Consider the following 23,137-nt stretch of genomic DNA (forward strand, 5'->3'; position numbering starts at 1 on the left):
TCATTCTCCATCTGAACTAGATGAACGCTCTGGAGTACTATTGCGATGCATCTACTAATCTCCAATTGCCCTATAAGACATTTTGATTACATCAAACTGAATTTGTTCAATGATTTATGCTTCTTTTTTAACATGAATAAAGTCAGTTTTGCAATTATCGAAACCTTTTGTTGAGGTTTACGTATCCTCATTAATAATAATAATAAAATAATAAAATTCAAAAATGAATTAAAAGATGATTATATGTAATAAGAAGTTCAAGAAATTCAATTCAAGAATCGAAATTGTAGAACTATCTCTTAAAGATAAAATAACAAAACTCTTTCATTACCGAAAATGATTTCATGAAAATAAATCACGTAAAATACACTTCTTGCTAAAACAAATATACAATTTTTGCTAAAGTTAATGGAAATCTAGTTAAGAATATTCTTGAAAAAAAAAACAAGGAAAATTGTTCATCAATTAGCAGAATTCAAATGCCTATGATAGTAATCAATTAACACAGTGTTACAAATGTTTTCGCTTCAATCACTCTTCAAGAAACTGTAGAAATTCAACAATTTGCTCTGGATGTGGCGATTGTCATGAAGAAAAAATTGTTCTGGTTCTATAATAAAATGTGCAAATTGTGAAATTTCGGATTTAAATTTTAAAACCAAACACTATGTTGACTATGTAGCTATATACCGTTGTCCATCGATCAAGTCTCAAGATAGCAAGTACTTTTCCCAAATTGATAATAGTTATTCATCAAATTTAACCGAAACTCTGAAGAATGGATAAACCTAATATAGAAGCATTTGAATACCAATCAATTTTTGAATACCATAGCAAAATAACTGCTGATTTCAAAATTCCTTATTCAAATGGCCTATCAATGAACAATAAAATGTATGAAATAGAAATTATCAATAAAGTAGTTCAAGCAAATGTGATAATAATCTCCGAAACATGGAAGAGTGAAGGCGAAGAACTCTTCTCTAATTTCAAGAATTTCAATTCTATTTATTCCTCAAGGCTGAAACGTGGGGGTGGAATAGGAATATTTTTGAAAGAAAATATGGATTACGAAATTGTCAAAAAAGATCCTGAAAATTCATACTTGTGAAAGTTTCAACAAATATTTTGTTACTGTTGATACAAATTTATCATCTAGTATTCCTATTCCTACAAAAGATAATCCAGCATTTCAATAAAAATCATCGTCAAAGCCTACCGAATCAGAAGATATAGAAGAAATATAATTAATATGTTCGATTCGGGAAAAGCTCCAGAATTCGATGGAATTACCATAAAAATTGGTAAAAATGTTAAATTAGAATTAGCACCACTGTTGAGTAAATTGATAAATACTTTCTTTTTCAATAGGTTTGATGACAAAAACCAGGTCCATCTTCCTTACTAAAGAAACAAGAAAATTCTGCATGACGTTTTCTTTGATGGGATATTCGAACATCAGAATGAAGTAGATTCCATTGTTTTAACCGCGATGCTGATAACTCTGCTTTACTTTTTGGTAGATTTAGGTCTCTTATTAAATCATTGAGATCTTCAGAGTTGATGAGGTGTGATATGTTTGGTTCAGATTCAAAAATCGGAATGTTTTGATATAGATGAACACTGTGATTGATGGCTGTCTTGAAAGAGTAGTTGATTTTCTATATATATATATATATATATATATATATATATATATATACTTTGCCAAGCTTTCGCTTCTAATGGGAAGCTTCTTCAGGGCCTATAATTTAATGATTTTTTAATATTTTCGCCTTTGAATAATATTACAAATCATACTTACAGTAAAAATGAGTGAAAAACAATAAATTGAAGATAGAATTGACATAAAAGTTAACATGTATACGATTTTTTTTTTGTGGGTTTGACAAATGTCATACCTTCACATAAATGTCATTTTTCAATGGGTATGATGATTTGATAATTTTTTACTGTAATGAAAGAGTTATTGATTGATACATCTTTCATTATTATTATGTTTTTGATGTAGTTCTAGTAAATTACTATATATACTGCTGAGATTATCAATGTCAGTTTTCTTATTCATACAATCAGAAGACTTATTAATTTCCACCATTTCAAGAAAAAGGCGTTTGGAAATATTTTTTTCTGTATGTAAAACTTTGATATTAGAGAAATTTGGTTTATGACCTGTTTCTATAGAGTGTTGTGCTAATGCACATGATTTTTTATTGAGCTTTACATCACTTTTATGTGAAGTTATTCTATCATTAAGAATTCTAGATGTTGTTCCAATATAATTCAAGTTACAATTATTACAAGGAATGTTATAAATCACATTTGACTTTTTTGTTGTATCAGTTTTATCTTTCAATTTAGTATTCAAATTCTTTATAGTTTTAATATTTTTTTGGCATATTTTGATATTTTGTTCAGTATGAAAAAGTTTTATGATATTTGAAGATAAATTTCCAAGGTTAGGTATAGATTTATAAGAAATATTGATAGGTGAACTATCATTACATACATTTCTGTTAATTACATTTTTTGATTTTTGATTTTTTGACTGAGAGACCCTGTTAATCCATTTTACCATACATTTCTCCAGTCGTTAACATTATCCAATTTATATATATATATATATATATATATATATATATATATATATATATATATATTGAAATATATATTGAAATACTCAAAATGAAGGAAATTAGTTGCATCATTCAAATATATATATATATATATATATATTTGATTGATGCAACTAATTTCCTTCATTTTGAGTATTTCAATATTAAATTCTACAAAAAGGATTTGAAGTTTTATATCTTCTATTAAGTATCTGCGAGCGCTTTCGACAGTTGGTAGTACATATATATATATATATATATATATATATATATATATATATATATATATATATATATATATATATATATATATATATATATATATATATATATATATATATATATATATATATATATATATATATATATATATATATATATATATATATATATATATATATATATATATATATATATATATATATATATATATATATATATATATATATATATATATATATATATATATACTACCAACTATATATATATATATATATATATATATATATATATATATACTACCAACTATATATATATATATATATATATATATATATATATATATATATATATATATATATATATATATATATATATATATATATATATATATATATATATATATATATATATATATATATATATAGTTGGTAGTATATATATATATATATATATATATATATATATATATATAGTTGGTAGTATATATATATATATATATATATATATATATATATATATATATATATATATATGATGAGCTGTTTTCTCGGGTTTCGCTCCGTGTTCTGTGTATTTTCTCCCCATAAGGATTATTTTCACAACGTTTCGGCAAAGTCTCATTTGCCATCTTCTGGTGATGTCTGGTTTTTTCAACTAGACTGATTACTTCGAACTCTGTGTCTCAATTTATAGGGATGGATGTTTCCCTTTACCTGCGTTGCTGCCACTACCTGTGTTTGTTCGACTACCTGTTTTGGTCTTATTACCTGAGTTTTGCCTCTGAAGTTGAGCGGTCTGATTGCTTGTGCGAAGTGATAAAACGGATCTCCATGTTGATGGTAATCTTTGCGCATCATTCCTCTTGTTCATATTATTAGGTCGTTTTTCAATTTCGATTGCCTCTCTGATTGTTCGTGAGTAAAAGTTTTCGTTGCTTGCTAGCATTTTTGTGTTGTCGAAATTGATGTTATGTCCTGTTTGAAGTACGTGTTGGAAGAGAGAAGACGTGGTGACTTTTCCCTTCACTGCTAGTTTGTGTTCATCTTTGCGAATGTTGATTCGTCTGTTGGTCTGGCCGATGTAAGTCCTGTCACAATCATGGCATGGTACTTCATACACTCCTTGTGATTCCAGTGGTATCTGATCCTTGGGATTACGAAGCATGGACCTTATTGTTCGTTCTGGTACGAACGAAGTTGATATGTTATGTCGGTGAAGAATTCTGCTGATTTTATCTGTTGTTCCTGCAATATATGGTAGTGTGGTTGTTATGACCGGTGTATCTCGAGTTTTTTGTTGTTTCCGTGTGGTCTTGGCAGCCGCTTTTATACTTCTTTCTGAGTAGTTATTCATTTGTAGCGTTGTTTCGATGGTGTTCAACTCTTGTTGTCTGTGATCGTTGTCTGCCAGCCTCCTCGAACGTGTAGTGAGTGTTTTTGCCACCGCGTGAATTTGTTTTGGGTGGTGGTGTGAATTTGCGTTTAGGTACCTGTTCGTGTGTGTTGGCTTTCGATATACCGTGTGACCTAATGTTCCGTCTGGCTTTTTCATAATCAGTACATCGAGAAATGCGAGCTGGTTGCCTTCTTCAACTTCTTTCGTAAATTTAATGCGTGGATGGATTTCATTCAAATGATTAAAAAACCTGGACAGTTCCTGGTGACCATGAGACCAAATCACGAAGATGTCATCGACATACCTCAGCCGGAGTTTAGGTTTCAAGGGTGACGTTGCTATTGCTTCGGTTTCGATTTCTTCCATAAAGAGATTGGCAACAACGGGTGATAGTGGCGAGCCCATTGGTGCCCCTTCAATTTGTCTGTATCGTTGGTCGTTATAGATGAAGTAAGTGTTTTTGATGCAATGTTCCGCCAATGTGATGATATGCTCTTCCGGTTTGTATTTCTTTTTGATTATTTCTAGTGTCTCTCCGGTGGGTACCTGGGTAAATAACGAGGTTACGTCAAAGCTGACAAGGATGTCGTCCGGACTAACGGTTTGTGTTTTCAATATGTCTATGAGGTGGTCGGCATTGCGCACATATGAATCGACCTTTTCCGCATGTGGTTGAAGTACATGAGCAACGTGTTTCGCTAATTGATGCACTGGCGAACCTACCGAGCTCACGATTGGCCTAAGTGGTGCCCCTTCCTTGTGGACTTTGGGGAGTCCATAAAGTTTAGGGCACTTGGATGATTTCTCTCTTGGAATCAGATGTCTTTTGATTTCGTCGTCGATAGGAGAATTATTGATGGCAGTTTTTGTGGTTTTCTCTAGATAGGTAGTTGGATCTCTAACTATTTTCTTGTAGGCTGGATCCTCTAGTAGTTTCATCATTTTGGATTCATAATCTATGGTGTTTAACACTACTGTTGCATTGCCTTTGTCTGCTGGTAGGATGATGATATCCTCATTCTCTCGTAGATTTTTCAGTGCTTGGTATTCTTTATGGGGTATATTTCTGGTCGGCGGGTTTGCATTTTTGAGTACGTGTGCAATGTCCTGTCTAATTGACTCTTGCGTCTCCTTGTCGTCTATTCTATTCAGGGCTGATTCTACATTGCTAATTATATTTTCAACCGGTATGCGGCCTGGTGCGACCGCGAAGTTGAAACCTTTAGCTAGCGCCTCAGTGGATGCCTCATCTAGGTGCTGGCTCGAATAGTTGTAAACCACTCTGGTGGCCTCAATCTTTGGTATGTTGTTTTTCCTTGTTTGTGTCAGACTGAGACGGTTGAACTTGTCCTTCTGTTTCTCTGTTGTGATATCGAAGTCATTTTCCGCTCGGAATTCCGCTAGTGTGTCAATCTTATCCCATATTAGTGGATGAATTATGTTGCTTAAAGTTGTGTGTAGTCTAAGCCGTTGTGTGTCTGTTTCGTTTAGTTGTCTTCTGGCGTCATGGATGTTGGCTCGTAAGAGTGCAAAACTTGTTCTTCTCATGATGTTTTCTGTGGCCTGGGTCTTGAGGTGATAATTTATTTTTACGCAGTTTGGAATGATTTTTTTGGTCTCTACAGCGTCGAAGGAACGTGAGTTGGCAGAGAAGCCTGGACCTCTTTGTTCGAAGTTTCTCAAATGTTCTTGTTTGTTGGAATACCTTCTCCCCGTAAAGGTTTAAAATGTTAACTCGAAGATTCTCACGGATAAAGTATGATGAGCTGTTTTCTCGGGTTTCGCTCCGTGTTCTGTGTATTTTCTCCCCATAAGGATTATTTTCACAACGTTTCGGCAAAGTCTCATTTGCCATCTTCTGGTGATGTCTGGTTTTTTCAACTAGACTGATTACTTCGAACTCTGTGTCTCAATTTATAGGGATGGATGTTTCCCTTTACCTGCGTTGCTGCCACTACCTGTGTTTGTTCGACTACCTGTTTTGGTCTTATTACCTGAGCTGCCTCTCCTGTCTCTGTTATTGTCCTGTCTTCTATATATATATATATATATATATAGAAGAGTAGTTTTTATGGGGATTCGATCTGATTAGACTAAATATTACTCTTTTTAGCTGCCCGAGCTTTCGCTAATGTTTATTAGTTTTATCGAGGGCTGTAATATAAGAAGGACATAATTTTGTCTTCAATCGAGGACCGCCTGCCCGGTACTGACGATGCCCAATAGGCTGAAACAGCTGTATACCGGTGGCTCTTAAATTGAAATCAATATGGGAATGATCAAAGAGTACTTATCTATTTATTTTTTGATTTTCATGGAATTATTTTCCAGCAGCTTGACTGCATTAACCTTTCTAGATTTCATATCATTTCTATATATATATATATATATATATATATATATATATATATATATATATATATACATATATACTCAGTATCATTCAAATCTAAATACCAGTTACAAGACATCAGCTCAAGCTTAATTCTATCCATATCTTCTTCGTTAAGATTCCTGTATTTTTTCAGTTAATTTCTGAACCTACTACAATAACAAATGATAGTGAAACTCTGATAGACTATGTTCTAGTTAATCAAAAAAAATGTATTGCTCAAGTTCATTTCACACCTAAAATAAGTGATCACTCTCTGATTACCCTTAACATATTTAAAAGTGATAGCAAAACTACACTAGTGAAAAAATACAGGAATCTTAACGAAGAAGATATGGATAGAATCAAGCTTGAGCTGATGTCTTGTAACTGGTATTTAGATTTGAATGATACTGAGTATATATGTATATATATATATATATATATATATATATATATATATATATATATATATATATATATATATATATATATATATATATATATATATATAAAATAAATAGATAAGTACTCTTTGATCATTCCCATATTGATTTCAATTTAAGAGCCACCGGTATACAGCTGTTTCAGCCTATTGGGCATCGTCAGTACCGGGCAGGCGGTCCTCGATTGAAGACAAAATGAGAAAAACCAAGAAAGTACTTGATAGAAATAGCTGCGTAAACGCAAGCGAAACATAAGTGGAACCACCTATTGGTGTGACACCCAAGTCAACTTGCCAAGTTTTTTATGTCAGTTTTGGTGGTTTGACCAATCAACCGACAACTGCGGTAGCAGAAATTTGGGAAGCTAACCTGAAATGCCATCGGAAAACGAATCCACATGTTTCTAGAAATGATATGAAATCTAGAAAGGTTAATGCAGTCAAGCTGCTGGAAAATAATTCCATGAAAATCAAAAAATGAATAGATAAGTACTTTTTGATCATCCCCATATTGATTTTAATTTAAAAGCCGACGGTAGACAGCTGTTTCAGCCTATTGGGCATCGTCAGTACCGGGCAGGCGGTCCTCGATTGAAGACAAAATGAGAAAAACCAAGAAAGTACTTGATAAAAATAGCTGCGTAAACGCAAGCGAAACATAAGTGGAACCACCTATTGGTGTGACACCCAAGTCAACTTGCCAAGTTTTTTATGTCAGTGTTGGTGGTTTGACCATTCAACCGACAACTGCGGTAGCAGAAATTTGGGAAGCTAACCTGAAATGCCATCGGAAAACGAATCCACATGTTTCTAGAAATGATATGAAATCTAGAAAGGTTAATGCAGTCAAGCTGCTGGAAAATAATTCCATGAAAATCAAAAAATGAATAGATAAGTACTTTTTGATCATCCCCATATTGATTTCAATTTAAGAGCCACCGGTAGACAGCTGTTTCAGCCTATTGGGCATCGTCAGTACCCGGCAGGCGGTCCTCGATTGAAGACAAAATGAGAAAAACCAAGGAAGTACTTGATAAAAATAGCTGCGAAAACGCTAGCAAAACATTAGTGGAAACCGGCCACAACAAATGAAAATCTTGTAAAAATTATACAAAAGCTATTTTCTTTATCCTATATTCAATATGAATTTCTACTAATTAAGTAGCTCATCATTCGAAGAAGTTGAAGTTTTAAATTAGAGCAACGCTTAATGAGTAATTGAAATATTTCTAATAGTTATCAATAAAATTTCATGCAGCTGTAAATCAACGCCCCCGTCTCGATCAAGATACTTTGCTACCCCTATTATTTCTTCATGAAAATAATGAAAGCAGAATCGTGTTCAAGTGGATATAATTCACTACAGAAATTGTACAAAGAATACTATTCTACAATATGCCGATGATATGAAAAACAAATATTTATTTTGCAGAAGACTTATTGAGGAAATCGATCATCGAATCAGAGAAGATAGAATAACACAAAATATTCAAAACACTAAACACAAAATAGTTAAGTAGGCACGACTCTGAGCACCAGTAGTGGCGTGACTTCCAAGTCGTATTTTGTATATATTGGCTGAAAAAAATTTGTTTCAAAATATCGGGTCTTATTTTTAGATAAGTGTGGAACTCGGTATATTATTTATTCAAATTTATCTTCGTAATCAAAATAGCTTTCATTACTGCGAGACTTAACTATTTTATCATTTGTCCATATTTTGTTCATTTGAGAAAAAACTCTTTCGACAGGTTCGTTACTTCCTGACAGATACATAACTCACTCAATAATTGTAGGAAAGTTTGTTACATGAAGATTAGCAGCGCTAGTAGTTCGGTAGTGAGAAACATTGCCCAATCCTCATATAAACATATGGTAATTTACAATTAAAAAATAATGTTTTTAACAGGAGAAGATGTTCCTGGAGCAAAACTAAAATTTGCAACTGTAAAGGATAACAATGTTGTACCAAAAAAAAGTTGGCTTGCATGCCGTAATTCAAAAGTAACTGAAAAATAGGTGCATTAATAGACAGGTGACAGGTTAGTATACAGACTCTAGTGAAAGAGTAGCGGTAGATTCAAACTGTAATAAATGAAATTAAAAATAATTATGAATTTCAGATTTATTTCCGAGTGAAATATGAATCAAATATAGATGATAATGAAATAAATTCAATTAAATATAATAAATGAATATGATTATAAATTATAATAAATTATATAATGATAAACGATTGAGGTTATATCTCAATCTAATCGATGGTAAATAATTAACTATGAAAAATTTACTAATAATTTCATGTTTAGAGCGTACATATGAATATTTATTTATTTTTTGCACTGTTAAATCCACTCCCCTCGGAATATGTATCCATTTCTTACATCTAACCTAATTGATATGAGATTTTATAAATGGTATAAAAAACACGTTTTCTTTCGGATATCGGTTATCAGACGTACAATTCGCAAAACAGCAATGCTTTGTTGGCATTATAGTAGCACAAAATAATTTTTATATCAGATTTATATTTTTAAATAATAAATTAATATTACGTAAATAACACTGTTTCACATGTGAATAGTTTATGTTTGTCCCTACTACTAGTGCTGCCTCTCGTGACACGTTCGCTGTACTATTCTCAGGAAAAAGGCTCATTGATAGCAATGCTCCAAGTATTCTTCACTTGTTTCATTAAACTTGGCCACTGCAGTTTCTACTATCCAGGTTATCTCAGAGACGATTTATTTCCTTGGCAAACTCTATGGCCGAGACATTTTGCCTTTCGAAAAACATCTTGAAGATATAACGGCATTTGTCAATAATCAGAAAATGATTTTTCAATGACTGACATTTTTTTGAAACTTTTCAAAAGCACCGGCATTGACGCCAGCCACGTTGTTTTACTGTAGCCAAGCAGTTTGTGATACTCTGTATCGGTAGAAATACTATAATAGGGGAGCCCAAGCAGGGATTTCTAGATTTCTTAAAGCGCGGCAGATTAATATACAGGGGGATACCTTGTACCCGGTTAAGTACCTCCACCAAATATGAACCCCATATATAAGGCCGCCTGTGAGGGATAAAGGATCAGATTAGTAAAAAAATGATCATCAGAAATTCTCGAGCGCGTCAGATTAAGGTAGGGTGAGTCAATTACCTGTTAAAAAGTGTATATTCTAGTAATCTGACAACTTGAGAGTGACGTAAAGAAAGGGGAGGGCAGCAACGTTGTAAAAAAATAACGTCATTTCGACATTCTCCAGCGTAGCTAATTTTTTTTATTTTGAAGGAAATAATTCAAGGATAACGAAAAATATATAATCTGACGATTTTCGCAAGCCGAAATAACAAAAATTCGTCGATAAAGTTTAATGCGTGCAGCTGTGTGATACCTATATTTCCATCTCCGAGTTTCTATTCCTCTATTCTCTATTCACTTTTTCTATCTATTACTCTCTCACTCCGTCCCCACTCTGAATTCTGTTGCCATGACGCCATCACAGCTGATCACGGAGACTCGTTCCTGATGAAGATGATGATTAATCAATTAATTGATGGATGTAGCCGTTAACTACGTGGTAGGAAATCATAATGAAGAAAAGAGAAATCAAACTTTCTATGTTTTTACCACTTTCATTTGTAACTAACGTTACTGCAGTTTTGTATAAGTTTGAAAATGTCATTATGTATTGTAAGTATGAAAATGTCCTTATAAGACGAAACTGCAGTAACGTTAGTAACAAATAAAAGTGTTGAAAAACATTGAAAGTTTCATTTCTCTTTTCTTCATTAATTAATCAATTGATTATGAAAAATTAAATTTTTTTTGAGCATTTTAAAAAAATCATTTTCTTATAAATACAAGTATTCTACTTAAAAAACATACACTCATTTATTTGCATGCTATTTCCTGAGCTTTTCAATTGATTAAGTTCAATAAATAAAAAAAAAAATAAAAAAAATGTGGTTCTTGTCAGATTAAGCTAATCCCTCTAGATAATCGTCAGATTATGAGACAGCATGTCTAAAACATAAAGATGAACCATATAAATCTTAATTTGACGCGCTTGAGTATTTCAAAATTGCATTTTTTTTTGCACATTATAATAATGGCCGCGAGTTTGCGTCAGATCGAAATCGTCAGATTATTGAATGTTTTCTAAGGAGGTGTTGCACTCAACACCCCCTTAGAAAATCTGACGCTCTCGATTGAATTTTTTTTCTTTTCACTTTTAACCCTTACATATAACCATCATCATGCAAACGATCAGATTAACATACCAACATTATTAAAAATACGTAGGATATTGATACTATCAATATCTGACGCGCTGGAGTATGTCCATACAACATTATTTTTTATATATTTAAAAATCTATAGCCGCTTTCTCCACCGATGAAAAGGTATATATTATATAACATTTTTTTCTTCTTATCATCTAAGCTTTGCAACCTAATACGTCTCAATGACGCTTGAGTAAATCCCCATTTTGGGGATTTACTCGAGCATCGTGGGTTCCCCTGCTACTATAAAATAGTTTAAATTTCCATTGCTCATTATCGACCATCTAATGAAGTAATAGTTATTTCAAAAATTCATTTTGAAAAATGAGGAGAAATTATTTCTATAACAATAGGTATAAATCTGTGGTTAGCACCACAAATTTCAGAGCATTGACCCAAAAATATTCCGGAATGATTAGGTATAAATCTACTTTTATTCAATCGCCCAGGTGTTGCATCAATTTTTAAATCTATTGAAAGAATTGGTCATAAGTGAATAACATCTGTGGCAGTCACTAATATTCGAATTTGGGAATTAAGCGTTACAATTACTCCATTATCAACACCTGAAAGATGAAAATTGAATGTATTCAATCCTTCAGTTGGGAGTATATAAGAATCAAATTCAATATTTTTAAAATCATAGTATTCGTAAGATCAGTATTAATTTCATCTAACATATAAATTGAACGTAAAGAAGAAATAACAATAAAAATTGAAGTGATTGTTGGTAAAATAGTTCAAATAATTTCAATAGTTTATCCTTCTAATGAATATCAATAGGAGAATTTATTTAAAAATAATTTTAATATTAATTGACCTACTAATACTGTAATAATAATTAAAATTATTAATGTATGATCATGGAAAAAAGTTAACTATTCTATTAAGAAGGAAGCTCTATCTTGAAGTATTATAGTGTTCCAAGCCATCATTTATAAAGAAGGTTAATATTTATAAATGGGGTTTAAATCCAGTTCACTAATCTGCCATATTGAAATTTAGAAGTTAAGTAAGGTTACGCTGAGTAACCATGTTCGGCAGGAGTGAAACCAATCTTCTTAGATTATAGGCTCCTGAATTTTTTCGTTGAAAGGTGAATGATTCTCATAAAATATATAGGAAGAAAATCACTCTTACTAAGGAAATTGAAGATCCAATATATGAAATAATATTTCATGTTTATACTAACTCAAATCCTCAGAAAATTCTAAGAATTCTTGTACAAATTGATAATCCGACTAGAGTGAACCTATTTGATAAAATAATTCAAAAATCAAATTTTGAGGGAATAAATGAAAAAGATTTATTTTGAAAAAAAACTAATGTTGAAAAAGTTATTCGAATATAAAAAAATAATAAAATTAAGATAGAAATAATTAGAATGGAAGTTACTAAAAAAATCGTTCTCAATTAAACTATTAGAAATTATTCATTTAGGTAAAAATCCTAGGCAGTGGACCTGCTAAATTGAAAAAAAAATTAAAATAAAGAATAATTTTCCTAATATATATTGATTTATAGATTTGAATAATTGGTTTAGGTAAAAAAATTGTATAATTTTGAATATAATAATAATATTTAATAAAATTAGAAAGTAAACACAAAAATATCAAAATAAAATTATTTTTAGGTATGAAATTCTAATTTGTGCTGATTTATTGAAATAAATAAGTGGTTTAGGTAAAAAATTAGTATAATTTCAAATAAAAAATAATATTTATTGAAATTAATATCAATAATAATATTAATAGGAGAAAATGCCTATAATTTTTCGTAATTTGATTTGATTTAATCCTAAAATTCCTCCAACAACAAAAATAATAAAAACTGAAAAATCAATTCTATTAAGGCTGTACTTTGGAATAACTATATAACTCAATTTTTACCAAGTCAATAAAGTAAATGCTATTTTTCAATTAAAATCTTCTGTAACATTGGGGAATCAAAAATAGAACGGGGCTATTCCAATTTTTAATAGAAGACTTCAATTTAATATAAAATTTATGAAAAAATAAAAATTTATGAAGATAAATTCATTTAAATTATTTATTATTGGAAATGAAAATAAAAGGAATATAGATGGCGATCTTTGTGTAATGAAATATTGTATTGCTGATTTAGAGGAGAATAATCTTTGTGGGGATTTCAATAAGGTGATGATTGAAAGAAAATGAATTTCCAAACCGATTCATATTCCAAATCAGGAATATGAAGAAACAATAATTAGAGAGCCAAAAATTGGAAAAGAAAAAATTTTAAATTCAAATATATTAGTAATTATAAAGAAAATGAGTTAATTCTTTATAAAGGGGGCATGAGCCCTGTAGCTTAATTAGCTTATCTTTATTACATTTGTACAATGTACATAAATTTTTGATATTTGTAGAAATGTAATATACCATTGAAAGTAATCTTGCATCGAGCATTTTTTGGTCTTTCAATATTTATTAATAAAACTCTCATGATCATAGCAGATAGCGAAGAAAAATTACAAAAAAAAATTGGATATATGGAATGAAGTATTGATGGATTACGAAATGACGATGAATAAAAACAAAACACAGGTAACGACAATAGGCGAAAATAGAAGAAAAAAAATGCAAATAGAAATAGATGGAACAAGAATAGAACAAGTAATATTGTACAAATATTTTGGAGTTATATTCGATGAGAAGGGAACACGAGATGCAGATATCAACAACAGAATTGAGAAAACATTGAAACTTTATTACGCCATGAATGAACAATTCATTAACAGAAAAGAGATTACACGCAAAACTGAATTGAAATCATTTGAATTCATATACCGACCAGTGTTGATATACGGTAACACTAACTAAAAAAGTTTAAGAAGCGAAAATCCAGAAGAAGAAAGGTAGACCAAGAAAAACATGGAATAAGACAATATGGCACATACTGGAAAAAAGAGGAGTAACATGGACAGAAGTGAAACATTTAAGTACTAACATAAAAGAATGGAAATTATTTTGTAAAATTAGTTGTTAAGAAAGGTGTAATTTTTGTTGGATGTAACTCACCCCACACCGTTGTATGGTAGAAGAGACATTAGAAAAACTCTATGGTATTTTTTACAAAGTTTTAGAGCATACAATTTTTTATGGCAGTTTTTCAGTATTTTTTAGCATCAGAAAAAGTTTTATGAAAAGAAAAACGCAAGAAATTACATTATATAAAAATATAGGAATCATATTCAATATTAAAGTAGGTACTAAAAATTATAATAATTTATATAATAATATAAAGGATGTATATATTTCAATCTGTACATGGAAGATCTATATGATATATACTACATATAAATTGTTAAAAAAAGAGGGGGTTATATTGCAATATACGATCTTATAGGTTGGTATAGGGGCTCGAAATGGTATCCGAAGGCTTAGTTGGAGAAAAAGAAAAAAGAGGGTATATGGAAATTTAATAGACATAGAGTGATTTTCCAGGTATTTGCTTAGAATGCTGCCGGACAGGGGAATGGCCCTATCTCGGCCCATATTAAAAATAAATTTATGAGGTTATTAGCTTCACTACCCGAAAATGGAATGTCGCTTATCCGGTCGGAGAAAGTTGAGAAACCCATCAAAATGTATTAATCTTGGCAATAGTATTTCTATTACCTAAACGAGAGAGGGTACATCAAAGGATGCATTCGACAATTAGCCATCAGTACAGTGGTCAACTTGCCTCGACTTGTAAGAGAGAAACAAAATAATTGTTGTGATAAATTCTGTAGATATAATTTGGACCAATTTTCTCAAGGTAAGTGCTATCTTCCAAAACTTATTACATAGCTCATGACAAAGTGATTCGTGATCAAAATGTATTGCGGCATAAAGTAGTTTTTCATGATTAGGAAGAGATGGTGAAAAGAAGAATAAGTAACCTTTTATTTTTTCCAAAATATGGGTTTTTCAGAACACGTTAAATCATCTTTGAGTGATTTTCAATTGATTTATTTTAGTAACAGATGTAGCGAACTTCATTAACGTGAAGTTGGGTATAGCAAATGAACCGAAATTCTTTGATGCTCCAACCGATAATTTTTCAAAATTGTTGAATTCTAAGTTCAGAGAGCTAGCAAATATCACACCATCATTTCACACATCACACCACCATATTATTTAATTACAATAATAACAATAAATTAGTATCTTTTGATGTGAAAAACATGTTTCCAAATATTCAAACAAACGAATGTCTTCCTCTGCTGAAAGACATAATAGATAAACAGAATACTAAATCCATATATCACTGAAGAACTATACAACCTCTTTGAAATTTGTCTCAAACAAAATTATTTCGAATATAATAAAAACTTTTACCTGCAAAATTCAGGTCTTCCAATAGGCTCACCGTTGACTCCCTTACTAGCAGATATATCTATGGACAACCTAGAAAAGACGCGTATCCTGAATAATGCCTTATTACAGACACGCATTTTTTCATTGTGGTTTAGGTATGTGGGTGATATCCTCGTGGGTTTTGACGAATCAAATAGACAGATAAATCAGTTTTTGAATTTCCTCAACACTCTTCACGATAAGATAAAATTCACAGTTGAAATTGAACTTAACAACAGCTTTAAATTTCTTGATGTCACTATTACAAAATTTAATAATGAATTTCAGTTGAACATATTCAGAAAAAACGATTTTACTGACTGTACAATCCCCTTAGATTATTTCAGTTCATAATTACATAAATTATCTGAATTCAGATCAATGATACATAAAGCATTTATGATTCCATCATCAGAGAAGGCTTTTCAAGAAGGAATGAGGATCAAAAAGCACATAGCATTTAATAATCATATTCAAGTCAACTTATTTGAGAAACTGATCTCCAATAAAAAACTAAAAATTGATGAGGAATGAACTATATCTCAATCATGAAGAACCTAAAGAAGCTAAAAAATATGCTAGCATAAGTTATTCGGGGGAAAGTTCTCCGAAAACATAAAAAACTATTTCTCAGAATTTAACATAATAACATCATTCACTGGTAAGAATAATTAGGGAAACATGTTATACAACGCGAAACCCAAAAGGGATATGTGGAATAAATCGGGCATATATAGACTAGAATATGGTGTCTTTTCAGCAGCTTATACAGGCCAGACAGTCAGAAATTTCAACATACTCGTGAGGTACCTTGAGCATGTATTGTCAGATAAAAATCAGCCATACTAGTCTGGGTCACAAGATCATTTTTTTGGAACTTCTGTCCAAGGGCACCGAAAATTATGATCCAGGGCTCATTCGATTCGGAATGACCTATAGCAACTTTTTGAAAAATTCCAAGAGGGACTTGAAAAAATTGCAAAAGTCATAAGTAATTTAGTAAAAGAAGGAGGGTTTGGTTTTTTGCAAATATCTAAGAAATATCAAAGATATCGGAAATTTGAAAGGAAGTTTCCTAAAAAGAATCTCGCCTCCCGGAATTCCATCACCAACATTTATAATTTCAGTTTAGTGGCGAAAATAGCGCTAAAAGCGGGTGATGCGCGTCCTGCATGCTCTGACTGATACGGACCTTTGAACAATAAAAATATTGTAACCCGCTAGATATCATTATTAAAAAAAATCACATATCTTCCAGACATTTGAAGAAACGAAACTCCATGGAAAAGATTTTTCTCGTGATCATTTCATTAGATATACTTTAGTTAATTAAATGATTTTTACAAGTTTTCAATTTACATAAAAATCCTGATAATTTTTAACCTAAAGACCTCAATTTTTTTCACTTCTTTCTGCTTTATTGAAAGCTTCCAAAGTAGATTACCGTTGGAAAAAATGAAAAACTTTGATTTTTCACTTTCTCATTAATAATCAAAGACGTTAAAAAGTGAAAAATTCAATTGAAGCAATGAAAAAAAAATTTTTCAATATTGAAATTTCTTCGTTTTCTTATAGAATAAAGTTTAATCAAAATGATTTTTCATAATTTTCAGCTCTATTTGTTAAACACATTGTTATAAACAAACAGCTGCTTATAAGATATTTGAGATTTTCATAGGGGGATTTTTTATCAGTGATGAATATTATGATTTTTGAAAACAGAATCGTTCCTTGAAAAAATGTTTTGCTCAAAAACGCATTCGTTGATTAACAATTTTTTTGCTACTAAACATGAATATTTAGGAAAATGTGATGTTTATTCAAATCACAGTTTCCTATTTCTTTTTAATATTCTGAAGAAAAACGTTTTATTGAATTTCATTAGTTCGGACTTCCATTTTCAAATATATAAAGTGATTAGAAATACCTGAAACAACTGAAAAATGATTTTCCGAGTTTTCCTGCAGCTGAAAAAGCAAATGCGCCACTGGAATCAATAAAGTCACCCCAAAGTGCCAGTTAATTTTTATTGTTGTTTTAATTTTATTTTTATCGTTCTTTCAATAAAATATTTTGAAACTAAAAAAGAAGAATTAAAAATAAATATCTGTAAATAATAATTATATTGAGCAAAAAAACCTGAAATGAAATGATAGTGAAATAAAATACAAGTAAAAATAAAAATAATTGAAAAAAAATTAAAAACAAAGAAATACAAAATGAAAATAAAGATAAAAATAAAAAAGTTAAGAGATTTCAAGACAAGTTAGTTTACGATGTTTCGATTATTGGTATCCACAATCGTCTTCGGGTGACGACTGGACTGATTTCTCCGAGAGATGACTATTTATGGGTCCTTTGAGTACTTTCACTTATCCCCGCTTTCCATTTTTTTTCCCGCTTCACTGGTTCAGTGGGAGATGACCGTTTGGCGGGAGTTCGCCATTTTTCGCTTGATGATGGGTTTCCATATTTTTATTTTTTTTATTTTTATCTTTATTTTCATTTTGTATTTCTTTATTTTTAATTTTTGTTGAATTGTTTTTATTTTTACTTGTATTTTATTTCATTATTATTTCATTTCAGGTTATTTTGCTCAATATAATTGTTATTCAGAGCTATTCATTTTTAATTCTTCTTTTTTAGTTGTTTCAGGGATATCTAATCATTTTATATATTAGACAAGGGAAGTCCGAACTAGTGAAATTCATCATGAAATATTGTCAATTACTTTCGAACAAAAGTTTTTTTATTTATATCTTCCTTATTTATTCAATAAAAAATTTGTTCAAATAAATTAATTCTTACAATATTTTTGTGTGAAAAAGTTTTTTCTATATTTGAATTTTTTTTAATATTTTTCTATTTTTGCTTTTGTTGATACATGGTTGTTTTTGTTTCTTTTTAGTAGTATTTAAAAAAATATATTGTAAAAATTCATTTGTTTAAATCAAATTGTGTATTGAACAAATAAAGAAAATATAAATTAAAAGTTTTTTTTCAGAATATCAAAAGGAATTATGATTTTAAAAAAATCGTTTCTCAATATTCATATTTAATAGCAAAAAAATTATCAAACAATACATTTTTTTAAAGAAACGATTATGTCTTTGAAACTCATATTATTTATCACTGATGAAAATCCCCCCAAAAATATTTCAAATATATTATAAACAATACATTTGTTTATAAGATATATATATATAATTTTTCGAACAAATAGAACTTGAAATTATGAAAAATCATTTTTATGTGACTTTTAATAGAAATACGAATAAATATGGATATTAAAAAATATTTTCATTGCTTTAACTGAAAATTTTTCACTTTCAACGTCTTTGGTTATTGATAAAAGAATGAAATCTATTGTTTTTTAATTTTTCCAAAGAAAAACTCCAAGGAGTGAAAAATATTTGAGGTTTTTACTTTGAAAATTATCAGGGTTTTTATGAATTCAAAATCTATATATATCTATATCTAATGAAATAATCACGGGAAACATTTTTTCCATGGATTTTCGTTTATTCAAGTATCTAGAAGATATGTGATATTTTTTTTAATAATTATATTTAATGGGTTAAAATAATTTTTATTATTCAAAGGTCCGTATCGGTCAGCGCGTGCGCGCATCGCCCGCTTTTAAATAAATTGTATAAAAACCTCAATTTTATTGCACTTAATGTCCAACTAGAACTATGCTGCTCTCCCCATTTGTATTTGTGAATTTTGACAACTAGTTTAGGATCAATTGATATTTGGAGCAATTCTCAAGTAGTGTTTTTGGATCAATAGTTGGTTATTTCGATATGTTATAGAATTTGAACAATTATTGTTTTGGTAGATCAGATGGGGCATTGATAATCCAGGTAATATTTTTGTTATTTCAGGTACCTTTTACAGGTACCAAAAGGACATTGACTGTTCGTTGTTTATTTAAGGATTTTGTTTGTCAAAATGCGTCAGTTCACTTGATAAGGTTTAACAAACCGTAATCGGTCATAACAAATAAAAATCTTAGTGAAAATTGAGTTTTTCATCATAGAAAATAGAATAACACAAAATAATCAAAGCACTAAACACGATATGGGGGGCTTAGAGTCGTGCTTTCTAAGTCGTATTTTTGTATTTATTGGCTGAAAAAAATTGTTTGAAAACATCAGGTCTTATTTTCAGATGTGTGGAATTCGGTATATGATTTATTTAAATTGTATCTTCGTAAACAAAATAGCTTTCGTTACTGTGACACTCACATGCTCTCTGTAAGTATATTTTTGTTCAGTGTCAACGAACTCATCTCTAAGAATTACAATTTTAAGAATTTTTGACATTTCTTATAGTGCTTTCAGTAGTGTGTTCTGTAAATTTCGACAAAACAAATCGATTAGGTATATGTTAATTTTGATATGTTCTTGGTCGAACATTCAACTTAATTTTTTGACAAAACATTTATTGTTAATATTAATTGCCCAGCTACACTTTTGTATAGATAATCCGTATTCACTTCTTAATTTGGAGGCTCGTTTTCGAAAGTGGATTTATGCGGGTAATTATTCCTTTCCACTAATATCAACAATCATTATATTTCGAATGAGTATTAAACGCACATAATTTCATATATACAGGTCGTTTCTTTCATCATGTGGTAACATTGCTATATTCTAACCAATACGAAAACGATTAAATGGAAAAAAAGTAACTGTCATCGGGAACAATACAATGGTCGAATAAAATTTATGGAGACTCGCCCTTCTCGAGTTATACCGAAAAAACCAAAAATGCTGTTTTTCGTTTTTTTTCGAATGGAATTGTTATTTCGGAGAATATAACGATGATGATGTAATAATAAATATTCGATAAAACGTTTCGTGTCAACATGACCAACACCAACTTTGTTTTAAAATATGGACCTTTCTTTTTTATTACAGATATTGATAATGCAATAAATTCACATTTGATATTTTCATAGCGTTTTATTTGAAATAACTACCATCATCAGTGACAACAATTTTAAATTACGGTCCTGCCGTTACTTTTGTAAATATTTTCGATTTCTTCAAAATATAATTCAGACAACCCAATAAATTCGACAGGCAGGTACCCTAACACAATGAAAATTCGTACTTTTTTGTTTTGGAAATTTTTGTATAGCCGTAGTTCTTCTTTCAAGTCTTACTTATCCCAAATCAATTATAAATCGTAATATTTTTATAATTCTCAATCCTTGAAGTAACGAAACTATCAGTTTTTGGTCAATATTCGATTATTGTATGATTTGGTGTGATCAAATAGCATATCAATTCATTTACCATCTTGAACGCGTAGGCTTTGCTTGGTTTCTATGACAGGAAAAATGAATGCGTTGTTGATATCTGTTGAGAACTGTCAGACGTTTATGAGAATATCAAAGATGTATTCAAATGATGAAAGGACTAATATACTATTTAGTTATGCAAAATCAAATAGAAATCCTCTTTTGGCAAAGAATATGTGTGTTGAGCTATACCCGAATCGTCGTATTCCGAACATTCAAATGGTTAGACGATTGGAAAGAAATTTGAGGGACTATGGTGGATTTGACAGAAAAGAAAACAAGAAAATGTGTGGTTACTGAAAGTGTGAAAAATCAAATACTTATTAAATAGCAAATATTACCACATGAACATTTACACAGTGAAAACATCTTTTTTTATCAATTTGGGATTGGCCAGTTACAAAAATTATGCTAATCAAGATTGTTTTTTACGAGAAATTGCCCACGATATGGGGATTTCTGTAAAATTGACCAGAACTATTTTGAAAAAGTACAAATATAAATACAGTAGGATACGCAAAGTTCATCACCTCAATGAAAGGGATTACGGCATGAGAGTTCGATTCGCGAAATGGTTAAGACTTAGAAATAGTGAAGTTGGCAATATTTGTGGAAGAATAATATGGACGGACGAATCAAAATTCACCAACAATGGTTGGTTTAACAGAAATATCCATTATAGGGAAACCAATTTACAAGAAAGGTTCGGAATAAATATTTGGTTGGGAATTGTGGGAACAAACATCCTTGGCCCTTTCTTTTACGATGATCATTAGGATAGTGAAATTTATCTTCATTTTCTATTCAATGAATTCGATGACCACTTAGATGAGTTGTCACTGAATATCTGCCATTAAATACAATATTTTCAACAGGACGGTGCTCCTCCCCATAATACAGTAATAGTAAGGGAACATTTAGATGCAATATTTCCAAGAAAATGGATTGAAAACAATGAACCAATTAACTGGCCAGCTCGATCCCCAGATCTTACTTCTCTAATTTTTTTCGTCTGGAGATATATAAAGGATAAAGGTTTTCAACACCAAGTACAGATATCGACCATCTCAAACAAAAAATAAGAGATGCATGTATTAGTATAATTTTTTTTTTCATTTTTTGATATTCTCTGTAATAACAATTCCATTCGAAAAAAACAGCATTTTTGGTTTTTCCCGAAATAACGCGTAAAATTTCTTCTGCCATTGTGTTGTTCCTGATGACAGTTACCTAATTTCCCATTTAATCGTCTTCGTATGTGTTACGGTTTAGAATATAGAAATGTCACCATATGATAAAAAAACGACCTGTAAATAATCACCCCCTCGAAATTTAGATCTAAATCGTTTTAAATATTTATTTTGGTTATTTGAAATATGAATCCGACACTCGAATCATTTCCCGTGAAGTGAAAGTTTTGACTTGTACTACACATCCCGAAATAATGAAATTTCATGGTCATATCTCCCTAATATTTCCAAAATACCCCGTAGGTTCTTTTGTCTATCTCTACAAATAATATCAAGCTGAGAATGTTTCATTTCATAAAATATTTTTGCAATTTGATTGAAAATATAAATTTTATCTAGAATAACTTCTCAGATAATTTTTTCCAGCTGGAGCTGAAAAATGTTGAGGAATTCCACAAGAAGGCTGCGTTGAAATCACATTTGAATATAGAATAGACACTGAACTACTGAACTTCAGGCATCCTACAGACATGATGGTACAGTTAGGAACCACGAAGTCCAGAAGAAAGAGACAAAAGAAAATGGTTCAAATGAGTTTCTATCGAACAGGACCCCTACAGTTCCAGACGATAATGGAGCTTCTCAGACATGCAGGACTTTAGAATCTAATTCAAGAACTTCAAATCCATGATGCAAATGAAAATTCAACTCCTCCACAGTGTCAAAATTACCAAAACAATGAAGAAAATTTCAAATCTACTCCAATAAAATCTACATAAAAAAAAGAAGAAATACAAAATAAAAAGTGAAGAGAAATGTTCCGATCGTCAGAAGAAGTTGAGGAGGGGAAGAACTGCTTCAATCAAAGCAACAAAAACGAATGAAAAATGCCCAAAGCTCAAAAAGTTAAGGAAGAAGATGAAAATATTGATTGCCT

The 23,137-nt window shown here is 30.5% G+C and overlaps 1 protein-coding gene and 1 pseudogene across 1 annotated transcript; both read right to left on the reverse strand.

Moving 5' to 3' along the window:
* Positions 1-1,151: 1,151 nt before the first annotated feature.
* On the reverse strand, positions 1,152-5,780 carry LOC141486177 (uncharacterized). The gene is made up of 2 exons (XM_074183898.1): positions 4,537-5,780; positions 1,152-1,170 (listed from the first exon to the last, which is right to left on the reverse strand). Exons 1-2 carry the CDS (start codon positions 5,778-5,780, stop codon positions 1,152-1,154), a joined length of 1,263 nt encoding a protein of 420 aa, XP_074039999.1.
* Positions 5,781-11,503: 5,723 nt separating this feature from the next.
* Positions 11,504-12,270, reverse strand: LOC141486220 (cytochrome c oxidase subunit 2-like; annotated as a pseudogene).
* Between the last annotated feature and the right edge of the window lie 10,867 nt (positions 12,271-23,137).

Source organism: Leptinotarsa decemlineata, unplaced genomic scaffold (assembly GCF_025532065.1).
Source record: "Leptinotarsa decemlineata unplaced genomic scaffold, Ldec_3_MD MMD2_tig00026347_RagTag_RagTag, whole genome shotgun sequence".
Classification (NCBI taxonomy): Eukaryota; Metazoa; Arthropoda; class Insecta; order Coleoptera; family Chrysomelidae; genus Leptinotarsa; species Leptinotarsa decemlineata.